Source organism: Oryx dammah, unplaced genomic scaffold (assembly GCF_014754425.2).
Source record: "Oryx dammah isolate SB20612 unplaced genomic scaffold, SCBI_Odam_1.1 HiC_scaffold_16, whole genome shotgun sequence".
In the NCBI taxonomy this organism is placed as follows: Eukaryota; Metazoa; Chordata; class Mammalia; order Artiodactyla; family Bovidae; genus Oryx; species Oryx dammah.
Genome location: NW_024070200.1, coordinates 52511702 through 52529832, shown reverse-complemented (window position 1 = coordinate 52529832; position 18131 = coordinate 52511702). Strand labels below are relative to the sequence as shown.

Here is an 18131-nt window from a genome sequence, read left to right as displayed (position 1 = left end):
CCCTGTGTCGGGAAGATCCTCTGCAGGAGGAAATGGCAACCCACTCCAGTGTTCTTGCCTGGAGGATCCCACGGACAGAGGAGCCTGGCAGGCTACAGTCTATGGGGTCGCAGAGACTCAGACATGACTGAGCTCTTTGCATGCTTTATGATGTTCCCTGTCTGGGGAGGAAAGGGAAAGAGGGGAGGGAGGACAGAAAATCTCAGTCTTAGTGTCACAGGAATGTGGTGCATTTAAAGCCGTGCTGAAATACATAATACTCCCCACTGTCCTGGGGCATGACAGCCCTTGGTAGTGGAGCTAACTCAGCACAAGCTTACTGCCTTCACAGATGCTGTCCTACAGTTTTAACAGAACGATTTTATATACGTTACTTCCTTTGAGAGGATTGGTCAGGCAGCAGTGGTCCTGCACGCCCACCCCAGACTTCTTTACTTAGGAAGAGTTTGAGGTGTCTCCTGCACCTGGCTGAGGACCGTGAAAGACTTGGGTGATGTGATGTTTTGTTTTTTTTTTTTCCCGCACAAGGCCACAGCTCATAAAGGACATAATTTTTTCTCTCTCGCTCTTTTTTTCTTTTTTGGATGTGCCTGTATTTGTATTCTTTTTTCTTTTTTTTTTTCGCACCATACCACCTTTACATAACCAAAGAATTTTAGTAGAAGAAACTTCACTTCTCAGAAAACAGGCATTTATTACAAATAAGGAAGCACAAAAAGTCCTGAAAATATGCTATTTCCAGTTTGAGATGAGCTGGGCAGCTTTGGTGCTGATTCTTTGCTTTGAAGACAGAGAAGGTCACGTCACTGAGAGACCTACATGAAAACAGTATTAATGATTTGTTCATTGTCAACCATGGTGCTCGGTCCAAGGGGCACATAGGTCTTCAAAGTTTCTATATTGCTTAAAGACAGGCAATAGACAGAAACAAGAAGTACACGTTACTGTAAGTGACTTGATAGAAATAACCAGTGTGTACTGTAAGTGCACATGATGGGAAGACATTTCAGGTAGGAGATCATTCTGAGGTTCTGACATTTAAAAAAGCTGGTGTCCAGAGAACTAGAAGATGCCAGCACTGCACCTAGGGAAGGTGTTCTAGAAAGGATTGGCAGAGGCCCTGGGGCGGGGAAGGATGGGGGAGGCCGAGTTGATGGGAGAAAGCTGAGCAGGCTGGGCCTGGAAGAGCCAGGCCTTGACCGCCATCGGGAGGGGCTTGCTTTGCTTGGGTATGTTACTTCTCAGCTTATGTTTTCAAAAGATCCTTCTGGCACATGGGAGTCATGCAGGCTGCCATTATGGTAGGCCCAGCGTGACGGAATGGCTTTGTGGCCTCCAGTGGGCAGGCACTTAATGTTTACATCCCTAGTATCTGTTTCATCTTATGGGGAAAAACATTTTCGAATAGTCAGTAATTTTCTCACAGCTCAGCCTAGGTAATAGGATGTAGCCCCAGACATGATTCTTTTCAAAGCTCATGATGTTCTTTCTTAGTCCCCTAGACATCTTCTTTGAGTTGGCCAACACTTTAATTTCATGAATGTGTGTATCTGTATCTATATGTATCTTTTAAAGTTTTAACTGCTCAGACTTTTTCAGTATGAAAAGCTGATTTCCCAGTGTGGGGACTCCCTTTACAGACAGCACTTTGAATTCAGATATGAATCCACCATTGTTAACAGCCTTTCCCCCACAACTTTTTTTTTTTTAATTCATTCAGCAGTGGCCTCCTCACTTACCTGCCATTTTGAATTTGTTTTTTTAAGTCCGTGTTTTTAAAGGTGTGTTATGTTGGATGTGTGAGCTGCTTGAGTTCCCAAGTGACTGTGTGCTATGTTCTCACTCCCCTTTTTGGTGGAAGATTTTTTTTTATATATATACCGAGGAGTTTGTAATTTTTGTTATCTCTTCACTATGTCTAAGCACTCAAAACAGTGTCCCTAATTCATGTTAAATGCTCAATAAGTTTTGTTAGTTGAATGAGTTAATCTGTTAAGATTTGTAAGTATGGGTTCATGACACGTCATGGTATGTGAACTGTGCTTAATGCGCTGGGATGGTTGGGGTAAAGAACAGAGAGATGAGTTGTGACAGTCATCACAAAATTTGGACCGTGACCCTGTCCTTCTGGTATCATAACGTTTACAGCTCCATTCCTTCCCACTGGCATCCAAATAATTCCCTGTGAATTAACTTGAAAATCCTACCCTCTGTTATGTGCTCCTCCTTTCTAAGACTTACTCTGCATTCTGACCTGTTCTCTCTGTCAGTTCTGTTCAGTGACTTTCATGGAAGCTCTTCTGCATCAAAGCCTTCCCTTGGGATTTTCCCCAAGGCTGGGTACACCGGTCTTTATCCTCACATCAGCCGTTGCTTCCCATCATCAAACCCAATAGATGCTGAAGTCTTACCTCCTTCTTGAATTTTTTTTTCTGATAATAAAGTAGGTGAATAGTGTTCTTGGCTCCGCCGTCCCAGTACACACATACATACGTGTCACTCCTCACAGTATCCCCCCGTGCCTGTGTGACTTCTGGCTTCTTATGGTAGGTAAATTGTTAGTAACTATGAATCATGTGCACAGAATGGGATAAGGAAGAATTTGAATCATTGGCAGACACCCTTTGGTATCAATAGGCCCATTTTCCCCAGCATCTTTCAGAAGCCTAGTTTTGTGTTTTTTTGTTTGGGGGTCACACAGGGCCTTCATTGCAGGAAGAGCTCTCTTCATTTGCTTGTGCGGGATTCTCCAGTTACGGCGTGTGGGCTCTGTAGTTTGCAGCAGGTCGGCTCAGTAGTTGTGGTGCCTTAGTTGCCCCTCGGGATGTGGGAATCTTAGTTCTCTGACAAGGGATCGAACCCGAGTCCCTTCCATTGGAAGGTGGACTCTTAACCAGTGGACCACCAGGGAAGTCCCTCTAAAGCCTACACAAGTTGATGAGAGGAGCCTTTGTCTTAACACAGCTCAGTAGCTAACTCATGATCACATTAAGAGACTGTTCTTAACACAGGAGGACATCACACCAAGTGTCAGGAACTTGCTGCAAAACTAGCATGCCAAAGACAAAGAAGTCAGAATCCTAGATCAGCTACTGACTTTAATCCAGGGACCATTTCCGTTTCATTCCGTTTCACTAGTTTTATTACTTTGGGTACTTGCAAAAATATTGCCTACTAGTAACAACATGATTCTTCTTGTTACTGATGATTTACTGGCAGCATACTTTGTAACTAGTAAGTCAGAGTAGCAGATGAATGGTGAAAACATTTGCAGCCATGTTTTGTGGACACTGAGTTAACAATTTGTACGGAGGACAACAACCCCCTCCCACCCGTGATGTTCAGGCAGGCCACCTGGCCTCATTAGCGCAGGAGTAGTTTGTCTGTAGGCCCAGTGTCATCTTCCAGGAAATACACATCCTTTAACAAGTTTACTTGCTCAAAGACACTTCCATGCCCCTTCAAACAAAAGACATTAGGAGGCAAAAGACGGCCAAAGGTAGCTCTGCCTGTCTGCTCAGTTACAGTCTGATTCCCTGAAAAGACTTCTGTCTCAAGTGTTGGCTCCCTTGTCCGGATGGTGGGGTTTCTGCTTCCTTTTGTTCAGCCTTGTAACTCCAGCTACATCTCCTGAGACATTTGCAGAGGAAGTAAATACAGGCAGTGGCTGGGAAGGCTGGGTGTAACCATGAGCTGTGTTATTAGGATGTTCAAATATAAACAGTAGCAGAAGCACTGGCAAAAACAAGGCAGTTCCCTCTCCACTGGAAGTATGCACGCTCTATTTTCTGACTGACGGGAACACAATTTAGGTGTGGTTTAGATCATTCCATGGGACCCGAGGCTTCATGATAGACGTGAAAAATTACCAGCATGGTCAGCATTGTTTTTGAATTATCTTCTCCCATCCCATGTTCCATGTGCACTGTAACTCATCAGAACTTTGGATGCTCAGTACCTGTAATGTCCACAGTCTGATTGTCCTGAAGATACAGCATGGACAGAGGATTAAGTTGGTCTTTTAGCTAAAGAATCGCAAATGGAGTCAGAGCCAGAAAGTGGTTTTGGGTGGCTCATTCTTCCAAGAGATGTGGGTATTTAATGGCGCAGTCTCTGTTTTCCTCATTTCCAGCTGCTTGCTAAACAAAATTTCAGAATCATTTTGATCTACTCCTCCTACCCATTTAATCAGTTGCCAATTTTGTATTTTGCTAATAGTTGGAAGATTCCATAGAGTAAAACCTGGGTGAAGGGCCTTATTATTGTTAATTATTACCTTTGTTTTCTTCTTAAGCTCAAATTATTAGCAGTCTCAACACTGTTGTTTCTTTCTAGTCCATCTCCTAGTTCAGCTGGCAATCAGAATTTCCGGCTAAGCCTAGTCTCAAGATGGCTAAGAAGAGTGTCAGTGGTACAGAGAACAGTCCATCATCCAGTAACGTAGAAACCTGGGTCTTAGAGGTCACCTTTTGGAAAAGAGGCTACCGTGAGAAGAGATGTGTTACCATGAGTATAATCAGGGCCTGGCATTTCCTCTGGTCTGTAGCAAGCACTCTGAAAACGTTCCAGTGGAGCCACATTGGGTATGTGGCCTTTACGTTACCTCATTGTATGAGTGAGAAACAGTGGAGTTGTTTAAAAATAGACCCTAGACAAGGGCCACTTTATCGGCCACACCGGTGTTTCTGAAGCCAGGCGGGAGGAGAGAGAGAGGTTTTGTAACTCAGCTTCTGCCTCTTAAACGGCTTACTTGTGGGCACTCAGTGCAGTACTTGTCACGCGTGAACATGATCTGCTTGGCGCTGCTGTCACTGCCTACAGGATGTGGTCGCAGACGCTGATGCCAGTTTCGACATTCTTTCCACACTCGTGTCTGAGCACTCTGTCCTCTGGTTAATGGCACTGACCACGACTGGTAGCATCTGGCCCAGATTACCAGCGCCGCCTCCCGCTGTGGGCCGCCTGACCGCTCTTCTCTAAACACGCTCGCTTCTCTGGAGCTGCCGCACGCTCGCGCTGGTGTTGCTGTCGTTGTAAGGAGATACATAACATGGACCACACTTGAGTGTGCAGTTCAGTGGCATTGAGTGCGTTCACATTGTCATGCAGCTGTCGTATCACCGCCGTCCAGAACTTTTTCGTCTTTGCGAACCGGAGCTCTGTACTCGATAAACAGTAACTCTCCGTTTCCCCTGCCCGCAGTCCCTGGCAATCACCATTTTATTTTTTTGGCGCTAGAATTTGACTACCCTAGGTATCTTGTATAAGTGGCATTGCACAGTATTTGTCCTTTCATGACTGGCCTGTTTCACTGAGTATGATGTTTTTGGGGTTTATCCATGTGAAAGCAGGTATCAGAATCCTCTCCTTATTTTAAGGCTGAATACTGCTGCATTGCATGTGTACACTACCTTTTGTTAATCCATTCATCTGTTGATGGCCAGTTGGGTTGTTTCCCCCTTTTATCTACCGTGAATAGTGGTGCTGTGAATGTTGATTTATAAATATGAGTACCTGCTTTCAGTTCTCTGGGGTGTGCCCAGAAGGGGAATTGCTGGATCATATGCTGATTCTGTTTAAGTTTTAGAGGAACCCCTGTGCTTTTTTCCACATTTTTACATTCCCAAGAATTTACGTGCACACAGGTTTTAGTTCTCTGCATTCTCAACAACACTGGTTATCTTCTGGAGGGTTGTTGTTGTTGTTGTTTTTTGAGTGTGTGTGTGTGTGCGTGGTTTAAATAAGAGCCATCCTGACAGGTGTGATGCAGTATCTGCCTGTGGTTTTGATTTATTTCGCTTCATGACTGCACACTCACTGCTGGGCTGTTTCTGCCTGCACGCAGCCAGCCTTCCCGGCTTCTTCACCTGCTGCTGTGTGTCACCTGCACGAGCACCACCAGCAGCATGTCTTCCCTCTTGGCACATCCAGGTGGCTCCCTCTCCATTTCACACTCTTCTCACCACCTTTTACTCAAGAGCAGATGAAACTAGCTCCAGTCTTTCTCTCATTATCGATGACTTTTAAGCACCTGAAAGATATCTTGGCACTTCAGACTCAACCAAGTCAAAGAGAAGGCACCACCACCGTCTGCTCTGGATCTCCTGTCTGTTTCTAAGCATGGAGTCTTTATCCCTCTCTCATTTCTGTGGATTCTGCCTTTTGTGCCAGCTCACTGGCCTGCTGCTTCCTCAGTGTCCCACTGGGGCCACACATCCCCAGCCCAGGGATGCACCCTCCAGACCGGAGCTGCCTAGACTCCTCTTCCTGGGCTGTGTCCTGGTTGTTCCATGCTTTCCTTCCTTCTTTTCTTGTAGAAAAGAAAACTTGCTTCAGTTTTCCTAGGATAATACCGATTTTTTTTACTCCTTTGCTTATGTAACTGGGGTGGGTGGCTCACCTTGGTGGAGAATCACGGATGCCGTGTCTCCCATTTTTTCCTCAGTCATACTCTGACCACCTTGGGCTTTTCGTGCTCCTCAAAAACTTGTAAGGACAAGTCTCTGCTCTGAGTTGTGAAGCCGCCTCCAGAACCGCTGACTGGACACATACACATGTTTTTCTGGGAAAGAGCGGTCCCTGGCTTCCGTCAGACCCTTGAAGGAGTCTGTGCCACCAAAGGCCACGAACTCCAGCTCTGAAGTGTCCCAGCGGCCTTGCTCAGCCTCTTTTTCCCATGGCAGGAAGGACTATCCAGTCTGTAGTCCATGGCTGTGGAGTTATTTCATGAGGCCTGATGATCCATGGGCCCACGTGGTTAGATGCATTGTCCTGCGATGTGGAGGCGGGCATAACCCTTGACGCTTTATAGTGAGTTTATTTTTGGCTGTGCTGGGTCTTCGTTGGTGCCGGGGGCAGGGGGTTGGGGCTGCTCTCTAGTTGCTGGTTTCTCACTGCGGTGGGTTCTCTCATTGCAGAGCACGGCTCTAGGGCGCGTGGACTTTGGTCCTTGCAGCACATGGGCTCAGTGGTGGCAGCTCCCAGGCTCTTGAGCACAGGCTCAGTAGTTCTGACAAATGGGCTTAGTTGCTCTATGGCATGTGGGGTCTTCCCAGATTAGGGATCAAACCCGTGTCTCCTGCCATTGGCTGGTGGATTCTTAATCGCTGAGCCACCAAGGAAGTCCATCCTTAACATTTTAAATGGAGGAAGATTCCTCATACATTTAAACTGTGGGACCTGTTGTGCAGATTATCACCAGGGTCACGATTTGTCTTTCTCCTGCTGTACCTTGACACTGTTTCTTGCCTAAAGTGGGCATGGTCCTCCCCAAAAGCTGGCTGGCCAGCTGTGTGGTTTAATCAACAAGGTAGCAATAGGAAGAAGGCTTCTTGGGCTAGATTTACTCACCCTTTCCTGGTGAGGAAGTCTCTGCTTTACCTGAAATCATACTGATTTTCAGCGTAGGTTTTAGTTGGAAGTGTTTATGAATGAGTCCTGATTCCACAGAAGGAACTAGCGGGAGCTACAGAGCTGTCAGATTTCCTGAGGTTTCCTTGAGTGCTTGGAGGTGGTGAGCCTGCTCAGCAAATCGTTGGTAATTAACTGTTAGTGACTGAAAACGCAGGCTCCTGAAAGCAGACAAAGCCAAGCCAAACAAGCAAAACATTTCTTTCAATTACAGCATTTTGATGTTCTGAAAATTGGCACCCCCAGGTTCATACTTTATTTTTCTCATTATAATACTTTACTTTCTAAATATTTTTGTCTAATTTAAGCAGTGACTCTCTTTTCCAGCCAATAAACTCCAGAGATGTTAAATGCTCCTTTGCCAGATTTTTTCAGTTTCATATTGCTACTAAAAATTGTTTAAACAGTTGTTGAATTCTGAGACCAAGTTAAGAACCAGAAGAGATACTTGCAAGGGTGGGGAAAGAGCACCGGACTGGGAGCGAGGGAAAATGAGTCCTCACTCCACCTCTAAATGCTCTGTACCTCCTTCCAGTCCCTTCACCTGCTGTGCCCGCCCTCCTTTCTAATGGGTCTGATAAAGGGAGGCAGGGTGATCATCTCAAAGGTTCTCCCGTTAGCTCTATATAAAAATCTTTGAGGATAATAAACTCAAAGATTAGTCATTAAGCATCTGCTATGTACTCATGGGGGAGATCTGTGGAATTTTTAAAGATAGGATTCACTTCTCAAGGAGCTTACGGTCTTTTGAGTAGACGCAGTTACCAGTACAATATAGTTAGCACACAAATCTACCATCCCCAAATCTAGCCTCACTCAGCGTGTGGCCTCGTCTCAAAAATGGCGACGTGCCTCCCAATGGGACAGGCAAAGGGCCCCATCCAGGCGACAGTAGTCTGCAAACTTGAAAGTACCATCAATTTAGAAATATAATGGGACGTTTTACAGTTTTAATTCTGGTATCACCTGTCTTGTTTCAAACTCTTCTTTCCAAAGTCGCCATAAACCTCACAGTTGCCCAATTCAGTGACTTCTTTTTAAAAATGTATCAGTTCCAACTTCTCAGCAGCAGTTGGCACTGTGATCCTACCTTCTGTCTTCCACCCTCTGCTTTTAACTTCCCTGAAACTCTAATCTCTCAATTCTTCTGCTTATACAGGGTGTGGCAGTCTCTGGCTCCTCCCCAACATGTATTGTGCAATAACGCCTTGTGTAAATTGAAAGAGAGGAGTTGTTATCTGGCCCAGTGTTTCTGTGTGTTACGTTTGTGACCTGGGCAGAAATGTATAAGGAATTTCAGGTATCGTTTGGCGTTAAGAGTGTCTCATCCAGTCTGATTCCCATTTCTACCGATCATAGGACGCCTTGTCCACACTCATCTCAGTGCTGAATGTGTGCAGAATGCTGTGGCAGAGGTATTTACTTAATTTTTCCAGGTCTCTCTCACACCCACTGAGTTCTTAGAAGACTCAGTTCTTTTACTGCTACTGCTTTTAAGCCTTGACACAAATGTTTTGATACATTGAGGATATTTAGTACTTCTTTTATTTAATGAAAGAAACAAATCTTAGGGTGTTCAGCTTTATGTCTTCATAGAGTCTTCCTTTTCCTAGGAAGTAATCAATAGATTAAAAAACAGTTTCCATTTTAAAAGAAAAGTTGGAAGTATGTTTCTAGTGAGCAGTCATGTTTAAAGCCAGCTGAACTACATGATCATCTTTTATTTACTTTTATTTAGTTTGTTTCACTTTTTCTATTTCATATTCAGTGCTCTGATTTCAGTTAGCTTGTTTTCCAGTTTCTCCATCTTTTTTAAAAAATTTTTTTCTCAAGCCTCTATCAAGCTTAGTAGAAAAGCTTTTGTATACATATATATACGTATATGTATAATATATATATTTTTAGAAAACATGAATTTTTGCCTACTGAAAAAATTTATGACATTTTGATTCTACTTAGTACGAATAGAATGCTAGATTTCTAATTTTTTAAAAAATGCAACCAGCAACAGAGGTTTACTGTATGGCACAGGGAACTACAGTCAGTGTCTTGTAATAACCTATAATGGGAAATAATTTCAAAAACAATACATGTGTATGTGTATAACTGAATCACCTTGCTGGGCACCTGAAGCATTGAAAGTCCACTGTATTTTGATAAAATGTATATATTTTAAAAAAATGAAGAGTTGAAAGTGTATCTCATATACTCACATGAGATACCATTCACACCTGCCAAGTTGGATACATCTAAACAAGTAAGAGCAGCAGGTGTTGGCAAGGGTGTGGAGAAATTAGAACACTCGGGCACTGGTGGTAGGAATGTCGAATGGCACAGCCACTCTGGAAAGGTCTGGCAAGCCCTCAGACTTTATTAAACGTAAAGGTATCATCACTTGACATAGCTGTTCCACCCTTCAGTGTATACTGAAAAGAAGTGAAACATGTCCAGTGCTCGTATATGGATATTCATGACAGGATTATTCATAACAGCCAGAAGGTGAAAGCAGCCACATGTCCGTCAGCTGAAGAATAAATACACAAAGTGTGGGCATATCCATACAGTGTTACAGATTATTAGGCAGTGGAGTACAGTACTGATAAAATGCTAAAACACAGATGAGCCTTGAAAGCTAAGTGCAAGAAGCCAGTAACCAAAGACATCAAAATGTATGATTCCGTTTATACAGAATGTCCAGAGTAGGCAAATACATAGAGACAGAACGTAGATTAATGGTTGCCTGGAACTGGGAGGGGAGGGGTTTGAGGTAGGGTGTGACTGCTGATGGATGCAAGATTTCTTTTTTGTGCCATGAAAATGTTCTAAAATTAGATAGTGGCCATGGTTTCACAACTGTGCTAAGACAATAGACCACTGAATAGACTATTTAATAGACAGTTAAGTAGAGGAGTTTTAGAGTATATGAGTTATGTTTCAGTTTGTTGTTGTTCAGTCACTAAGTCATGTCTGACTCTCTGCAACCCCGTGGACAACAGCACATCAGACTTCCCTGTCCTTCACTATCGGGAAGAGTGAAGATAGGGAGTTTCAGAGTTTGCTAAAACTCTTGTCCATTTAATCAGTGATGCTATCCAACGATCTCATCCTCTGACACCGCCTTCTGCTGCCTTCAGTCTTTCCCAGCATCAGGGTCTTTTCCGGTGAGTCGGCGCTTTGCATCAGGTGGCCAAAGTACTGGAGCTTCAGCACCTGTCCTTCTGATGAATATTCAGAGTTTATTTCTTTTAGCATTGACTGGTTTGATCTCTTAGCAGTCCGAGGGACTTTTGAGTCTTCTTCAGCACCACAACTGGAAAGCATCAAGTCTTTCATGCTTAGACTTCTTTATGGCCCAACTCTCACATCTGTAAATAACTACTGGAAAAACCATAGCTTTGACTATACAAACCTTTGTCATATATTTCAATAAAGGTCTTAAAATGCAAAATTTCATTTACACACACAAAATGTAATGTGGTATGCTGGATTGCCAGCATCCGTTGGGTCATCAAAAAAGCAAGAGAGTTCCAGAAAAACATCTATTTCTGCTTTATTGACTGTGCCAAAGCCTTTGACTGTGTGGATCACACAAACTGTGGAAAATTCTTTAAGAGATGGGAATACCAGACCACCTGACCTGCTTCCTGAGAAATCTGTATGCAGGTCAAGAAGCAGCAGTTAGAACTGGACATGGAACAACAGACTGGTTCCAAATAGGGTACATCAAGGCTGTATATTGTCACCCTGCTTATTTAACTTAATGCAGAGTACATCATGCAAAATGCTGGGCTGGATGAAGCACAAACTGGAATCAAGATTGCCAGGAGAAGTATCAATAACCTCAGATATGCAGATGACACCACCCTTATGGCAGAAAGTGAAGAACTGAAGAGCCTCTTAATGAAAGAGAGTGAAAAGTTGGTTTAAAACTTAACATTCAAAAAACGAAGATCATGGCATCTGGTCCCATCACTTCATGGCAAATAGATGGGGAAACAGTTGAAACAGTGAGACACTTTATTTTCAGGGGCTCCAAAACTACTACAGATGGTGACTGCAGCCCTGAAATTAAAGACGCTTGCTCCTTGGAAGAAAAGCTATGACCAACTTAGCATATTCAAAAGCAGAGACATTACTTTGCCACCAAAGGACCATCTAGACAAGGCTGTGGTTTTTCCAGTGGTCATGGATGGATGTGAGAGTTGGACTGTGAAGAAGGCTGAGTACCGAAGAATTGATGCTTTTGAACTGTGGTGTTGGAGACTCTTGAGAATCCCTTGGACTGCAAGGAGATCCTAAAGGAAATCAGTCCTGAGTATTCACTGGAAGGACTGGTGCTGAAGCTGGAACTCCAGTTCTTTGGCCACCTGATGCGAAGAGCTGACTCATTGGAAAAAACCCTGAGGCTGGGAAAGATTGAGGGCGGAAGGAGAAGGGGGTGACAGAGGATGAGGTGGTTGGATGGCTTCACCGACTCAATGGACATGAGTTTTTTCCAAGAGTTGGTGATGGACAGGGAGGCCTGGCGTGCTGCAGTTCATGGGGTCGCAAACAGTAGGACACAACTGAGCGACTGAACTGAACTAGCTGATCCTGGACTGGATCCTGGAACAATAAAGAACGTTAATGGAAAAAGGAATGAAATCCAAAGTCTGGAGTTAATTAACAATAATGTTCTAGTGTTGGTTTCTTTCTTTAAGTTTTAATTTTTTTTTTAACACCAAAGACATTTTGTATTGGGATATAGCCAGTTAGTAGTGATTAAAGAAGATTCAGGAACCTATACAAAAGTTAGAGTGGATATTAGTTGTCTCTTTATGATCACTCAGGCACAACCACTCTATGAAACATTGAATCATTAAAGCTTTTTGCCACATAGATGTCACCAGGAGATTTTTGGCCACTGCTACCTTTAAGTATATCAATACTATTTGATATATACTAGTTGTCAACTGAACTGAACTGAATTGTCAAAACTTTGATGGGGTCTGAGATTTCACCCTACTTGCAAGCTACCAAGTCAGCCTGACAGTTTCATGGCTGCTGTCTGAAGTCAGAAAGCACCCTGAGCATCAGCTTCTTGTTGGCGCTGCTTGCTGCCCCGCTCCCATGGAGCCAACACAAGGGGCCGGGAAGATGCTGTGTTACAGCTGAGGAACCCCAGCCGTGGGACCCCTGAATTTTTCCTGTGTGCTGTAAGCCTGCCTCACTTTTCTTCTGACTTCACACATCTGTCATCACGCAGAAAGAAACAGTATCTCTGTCTCCCGAGGCTGTGTGATACAGAGACCTCCTTAACAAAACAACCTAGAATGACAGCACAGGCAGTGTCCTTTGCTCACTAGACACACACACGGAGATCCTTGAGGAGTTGTCTCCCGTCACTAGTATGTTCTCGTCATTATTATTCAGAAATCAGTGTGTTCCATTAAAGGGATTTGATTCAATTTTAACTTTCTTTCTTTCAGTATTTATTGTATATTAAATAATACTCGGCTAACTTTTTGTTAAGTGATACATTATTTTTTGTATTGTTTATGTTTGTGTTATTTTGCAAAATATGTAATTCATTTTCTGTAACACACAAATGCCTAAAATGACATGAAAAGTGAAGTCAGTTCATCCCTCAAGTATCGACAATGAAGAAAATTCTGTTTACTCATTGGCCATAGAGGAATGTCTGAAAAGGTGATGAAAACATTCTCAGATCAAGAGTTTTAACAAAGTTTCCTAAAATGCTGACTGGAGAGGTGTTGAAAGTCATGGACTGGGAGAGAGCAATGTCATCATAATTCAGAGCTGCTCTGCGTTGTTCACTGTTGTTAAAGGGTCTGCTTTTAAAATTTGTGTTATCTATTTAAAATTTGTTGCTGTGTTCGTGGAGCAAAAGTACAGTAATTATGGATCCTTGCTTTTCCTGTTGACAGAGAAACTTACTTCACTGGAAGTGAAATTTGGCTCATTTCAAGTGAGGTACAGTTCAAAGTCAGAAAATCCTTCTCTAAATGAAAGGTTCTGTTTTGTTTTTTAAGGAAAATTTACTGTTTCCATTCTTTGAAAATGGGGATTGGGTTTGTTAAGGTTACTAAATTTGAGATTTCTTCCTTATACACACTCAAATTGCATTTTGAAAGGGGATACTTTGCATAATCCCAGGGAACCTGCTGAATATTCTTTTCCATTCAAGGGGTCACTTTCAAATTTTTGGCATCACTCTGTAACACACCAGGAGTTGAAACAGTGATGATGGCCCCTGATCCCAGCCTCCGTTCATCTCTACTGGGAAAAGAGCTGAAACGAGTCAGTGATTCGGTGTTTGTTTCCTGTGGCTCTAGGTTTGGGTAGTTCATTTGCAAGCAGTTTAATTCCTTGCGTTTGCCCTTTGTCAGACAGTTGTAATTGGACAAAATGCCCCATAGCTTTCTACCTTATCTCGCTTAGCATGATTAGGAAACCTGCTGTTCTTTCCCACCCATGTACTTCAGCATCTTCTCACCAAAGATCAGAAGTTGACAAATGTAGGTCCTCCAAACCTAGTTATTCTTTGGCAAGAGAAATAATACACTTTTTCGAGCTAGTGTGGGGATTAAATGAAATGATATATGTAGAATTCTTAGGATGAAATGAAATAATGTATGTAGAATTCTTAACCTGATACCCAGCGTATAGTAATCCTTGAATAAACAGGAATTATTTTTGCATTTTTTTTTCTGACTTGCAAACCCGGATGTGAGATACATAGTTCAACATTTGGTCCATTTTGCCTGTTAACTTCTTTTTTCTTTATCTCACCCTTGGCCGCACCATATCTTCCTCTTTGCATGTCTTTTTCTGTTTCCCTTTTTTATGCCTGACTTTTACTCAGTCTCTCTTTCTTTCCCTCCAGATAAACCGAGAAAACTGGTGTACCATTGAGCCATGCCCTGACGCAGCATCTCTTCTGGCTCCCACGCAAAGCCCAGGTAAGCGGGGATTCTCCATCTTCCGGTTTGCTTGAATAACTACATCCAACATGTCCCTCTTCCAGAGCCACCATCCCAGTCTGATGCAGAATGTTGGCGATCTGTCCTTCATGAGCATTAGTGGGATAAGTGAGAAGAGTGTTACGTGATTTGTGTTTCTAGGCCTTTTATCTATCTCAGAGCTGAAAATGAAGGTGTAATTACCTAAATTTCATTTTAGTAGTAAGTTTCCACAGGTGGCTTTATAGTTGATTAATTCATCTGTGAGGGCATATGTGCTGTGCATATATGTACATGTGATAATGGCTTCTTAATATAATAAAACTATAAATATATGTTATTAAGGACTAATCCCAGGTCTCTTGATTTTGGCTGCACGTTGAAATTACCTGGGGAGCTTTAAAAATATACTGATGTCTGGGTCCTACCCCCTAGCGATGCCGATTTAATTAGGCTGAGGTGTGGTCTGAGCATCAGATCTCTAAAAGAGCCTTTGGTTCCTCTGCTGTGTAGCCTAGGATGAGAATCATAATCTTTGGGAATACTGTCAGCAGTTGAGGCTTTCCTTAAGCACTCACGAGGTATTAGTGACATTAGATAAGGGTAAAAGGCCCTTAAGACCTTGGTGGTTAATGACACAGTACATGTTTTGTGGTTGTCAGGAGTCCTGACTTCTTACCCAAGTTGAGCCACTCATTCACTGTGACGCAAGGTTTGTTCCTAATGTCTGTGCTCTATTGTCTTCCATCCCTGAAGCCTACTGGCTTTCCTTAAGGGAAGAGTCCAAATGACTGGTGAGTAACTCAAGCACCCTATGCCTTTTATTGCAGCTGGTAATTTGCATTTTGGGCTCTTGAGTCTGCTTCACCCAACAAAACCTCTGTTAACCTTTCCAATTTTTCCTGACTTGCTTTAAACATTACTGCGTTCTCATTCACTGGTCTTTTTAGAGACAGTTTAGCTGTGGATGTATGGCAATAGGAGGGAGTTTAAGAACAAGATGGTTCAGACCCTCTTCCCAAAGAGAAGTTTCTTGCTGATTCTCAACCCTCTGACTTTGCTCCAAAGAAAGTGTTGGAAACAAATATGACAAGAGGTTTTATTGATTTATCATTTTTTCTGTTTTTCTCTCATACAGAAGTTAAAGAATATTATCATGCTGTTGTTGTGTTTAGGGTCTCCAAATATTGTATGATTGACCTTGTTCCCAGCTGTAGCTGACCCATTCCCATCTAATTCCCTAGAATCTTCTACTTGAAAGTATACTACTCACTCTGTTTTAGTTCCTTAGCTGTTAGAGTCTTTTTCTAGAAGTGCAGTTGCTCTCAGCCACTCAAGCTGTGAAGTTGTCTGCCCTATAGAGGTTGCCTCACAGTTAGAATATTCACAGGAAGGTTCTCCACGTGCCACAGTTTATTTTTACTCCTTTAAAGAGGTGAATTTGAACCCCTGAGCATTTTCCCCAGGGCATAATCTTAAATATCGTTGACTTCTCCATACCCCAGCCCCCTGAAAGACTTTGTTTCTTTTTGAATCTTTTTAAACCTCAGTTTAACAAAATCCTGAATTATGGTCCTGAACTTGAGGCCTGAGATGATCATAGGCATAGTTTCTTGTGAATTCTAAATATGTTCAATCATGCAGGTTTCTTTCTTTTGCTTTTAAACACAGCTCAAGAGAGCAATAGTGTTACACTAAATAAGATAATAACCTTTATTTAACGTCACTTTGTATACTCTTCAGGCTTCCCTGGAGGCTCAGATGGTAAAAAGTCTGCCCATGGTGTGGGACACCCGAGTTCGATCCCTGGGTCAGGAAGATCCCCTGGAGGGGGAAATGGCAACCCACTCCAGTATTCTTGCCTGGAGAATCCCATGGACAGAGGAGCCTGCTGGGCTAGAGTCCATGGGGTTGCAAAGAGTGGGGCCTGACTGAGTGACTAACACTTTCACTTGCTTTCACTTGTGTAATCTTCAGTCCAGGATAAATACACGCTTATTTAAGTAGAAATAAGTGCATGTGGATTACGGTTAACGTGGTTCAGCAAAGCCCAGTGAGCAGGCTGCTGCTAAGTTTTCCTACCCTTCTTCCCTGGTGGCTCAGTGGGTAAAGTGTCTGCCTACAATGCGGGAGACCCGGGTTTGATCCCTGGGTCGGGAAGATCCCCTGGAGAAGGAAATGGCAACCCACTCCAGTACTCTTGCCTGGAAAATCCCATGGACGGAGAAGCCTGGTAGGCTACAGTCCATGGGGTCGCAAAGAGTCGGACACGACTGAGAGACTTTCCTCTGCTTCCTCTCTCTCCCCAACTATAATTTGTTTGCATATGTAAAATTTAAGCCCGAGTGACTTGATAAGCACTTTGAAAGTGCACATTACATTTTGCTTGCTTTTAGAAAGGTGGTGGCTCAGGGCACAAAAGTAAGAGATTTATAAACGGGTCATAAAATAGGACTGCAAAGTGTCATGTCCTCACTGGACATTTGTCAGATCACAAGTAAAGGTTAACGAAGTGTTAACCCCATTAGGTGTGTGTATCATATTATGCCTGCTGTGTGCCGAGGCGCAGATGTCCATTACTAAGTGTATAAATTCTTTCTCACCATCACTACAACTGTTTTAGGGAGGGACATACTATCCTATTTCATTGGTAAGGAGACTGAGTCTTAGAGGTCAAGAATGACTTCTTGCCTGGGGGTCTTTTAGTAGTCAGATCTGGATTTAAGCCGTACCCACCTCATTCTATCTAAACCCCGTGATGGTTCTTCCTGTTTATACCTTCGTTATGCGCCACCGTATGGATTAGGAAGAAAGATTCCATCCATTTTGAAAACCTGCCAGCATATGTGAGACGAGGGTCCCCGCACTTCCATCTGTGGGGGTTTCATTAGCCTTCGGGTCCTCTTCTCTCCGCTTTTCCTTGTTTTCATCCTCTTCCCTCCGCCCCAGCTCGACAGTCAGCGTTGTATCCCATCCCAGACTCGGGTTCGTTCCCTGGGTGAGGTGTTCCTCCTGGGACTGAGTTTGGACCTTCCCTGTGAATTTTCCGTTAGAATGTCTTGAACCGCTGTGTTTTCCAGTCTGGAATTTGGACGTGGTCTGTTTGACTGCCAGCTGGATAGCGAGCAGCTCGGCGTAGTTGCTGTGACAGCCCTTTCTGCTCTTGGGCAGCCCCCTCCCCTGCTCTTTTCCCCTCAACCACAGAGTGGAGTTTTTTATTTTTCCGAGTGGGGAAAGCCGGGATGGTGGAGAGTCGGGGGAGCAAGTAGAAAAATCATAGCCACCAACTCCACCTAAGTTAGTACATACTGTAACTGTGAGGTGGGGGGAAACACCCAAAATTCTAGAATACCTGTGATTTCCAGGCTTTTAAAAGCAGGGCTATTCCCATTGAACTAACACACACAGAAACAGTTTGGACCAAGATTGAAATGGACTACTTTAAACAGAAACATTTTCAGATTAATCTGTAAGCCCTGTAGCATGATTTATGTTTTAATACTTCTGTGTTGAAATTGCCTGTTAATATATTCATTTCTATCCCAAGATTGTAAACTGCCCCCTACCCTCCCACACACAAACATAAGACAGCTCTTTATTTGGATAATCCCCAGTCCCCAGTCAGATGCTTCACTAACAGAAAAGGTAATTTTGTTGACAAGTAATTCATGACCTGTATCAGTGCAGTGCCTTTTTGACCTTGTCTTAGATTCCTGGTTAATCCAGGGCTGATAATTTTTTTAATAAATTTATTTTTTA

At 43.2% G+C, this 18131-nt stretch overlaps 1 protein-coding gene across 7 annotated transcripts in view; it reads left to right on the top strand.

The window, feature by feature from the left end:
- AKAP13 (A-kinase anchoring protein 13) overlaps positions 1-18131 on the top strand; it is a 319519-nt gene that overhangs the window by 211497 nt on the left and 89891 nt on the right. For all 7 annotated transcript variants that reach the window (XM_040256976.1, XM_040256975.1, XM_040256972.1 and 4 more), the window contains one exon: positions 14297-14372. In XM_040256976.1, the coding sequence (XP_040112910.1) occupies positions 14297-14372 (76 nt within the window). The remainder of the gene's footprint in view (positions 1-14296; positions 14373-18131) is intronic.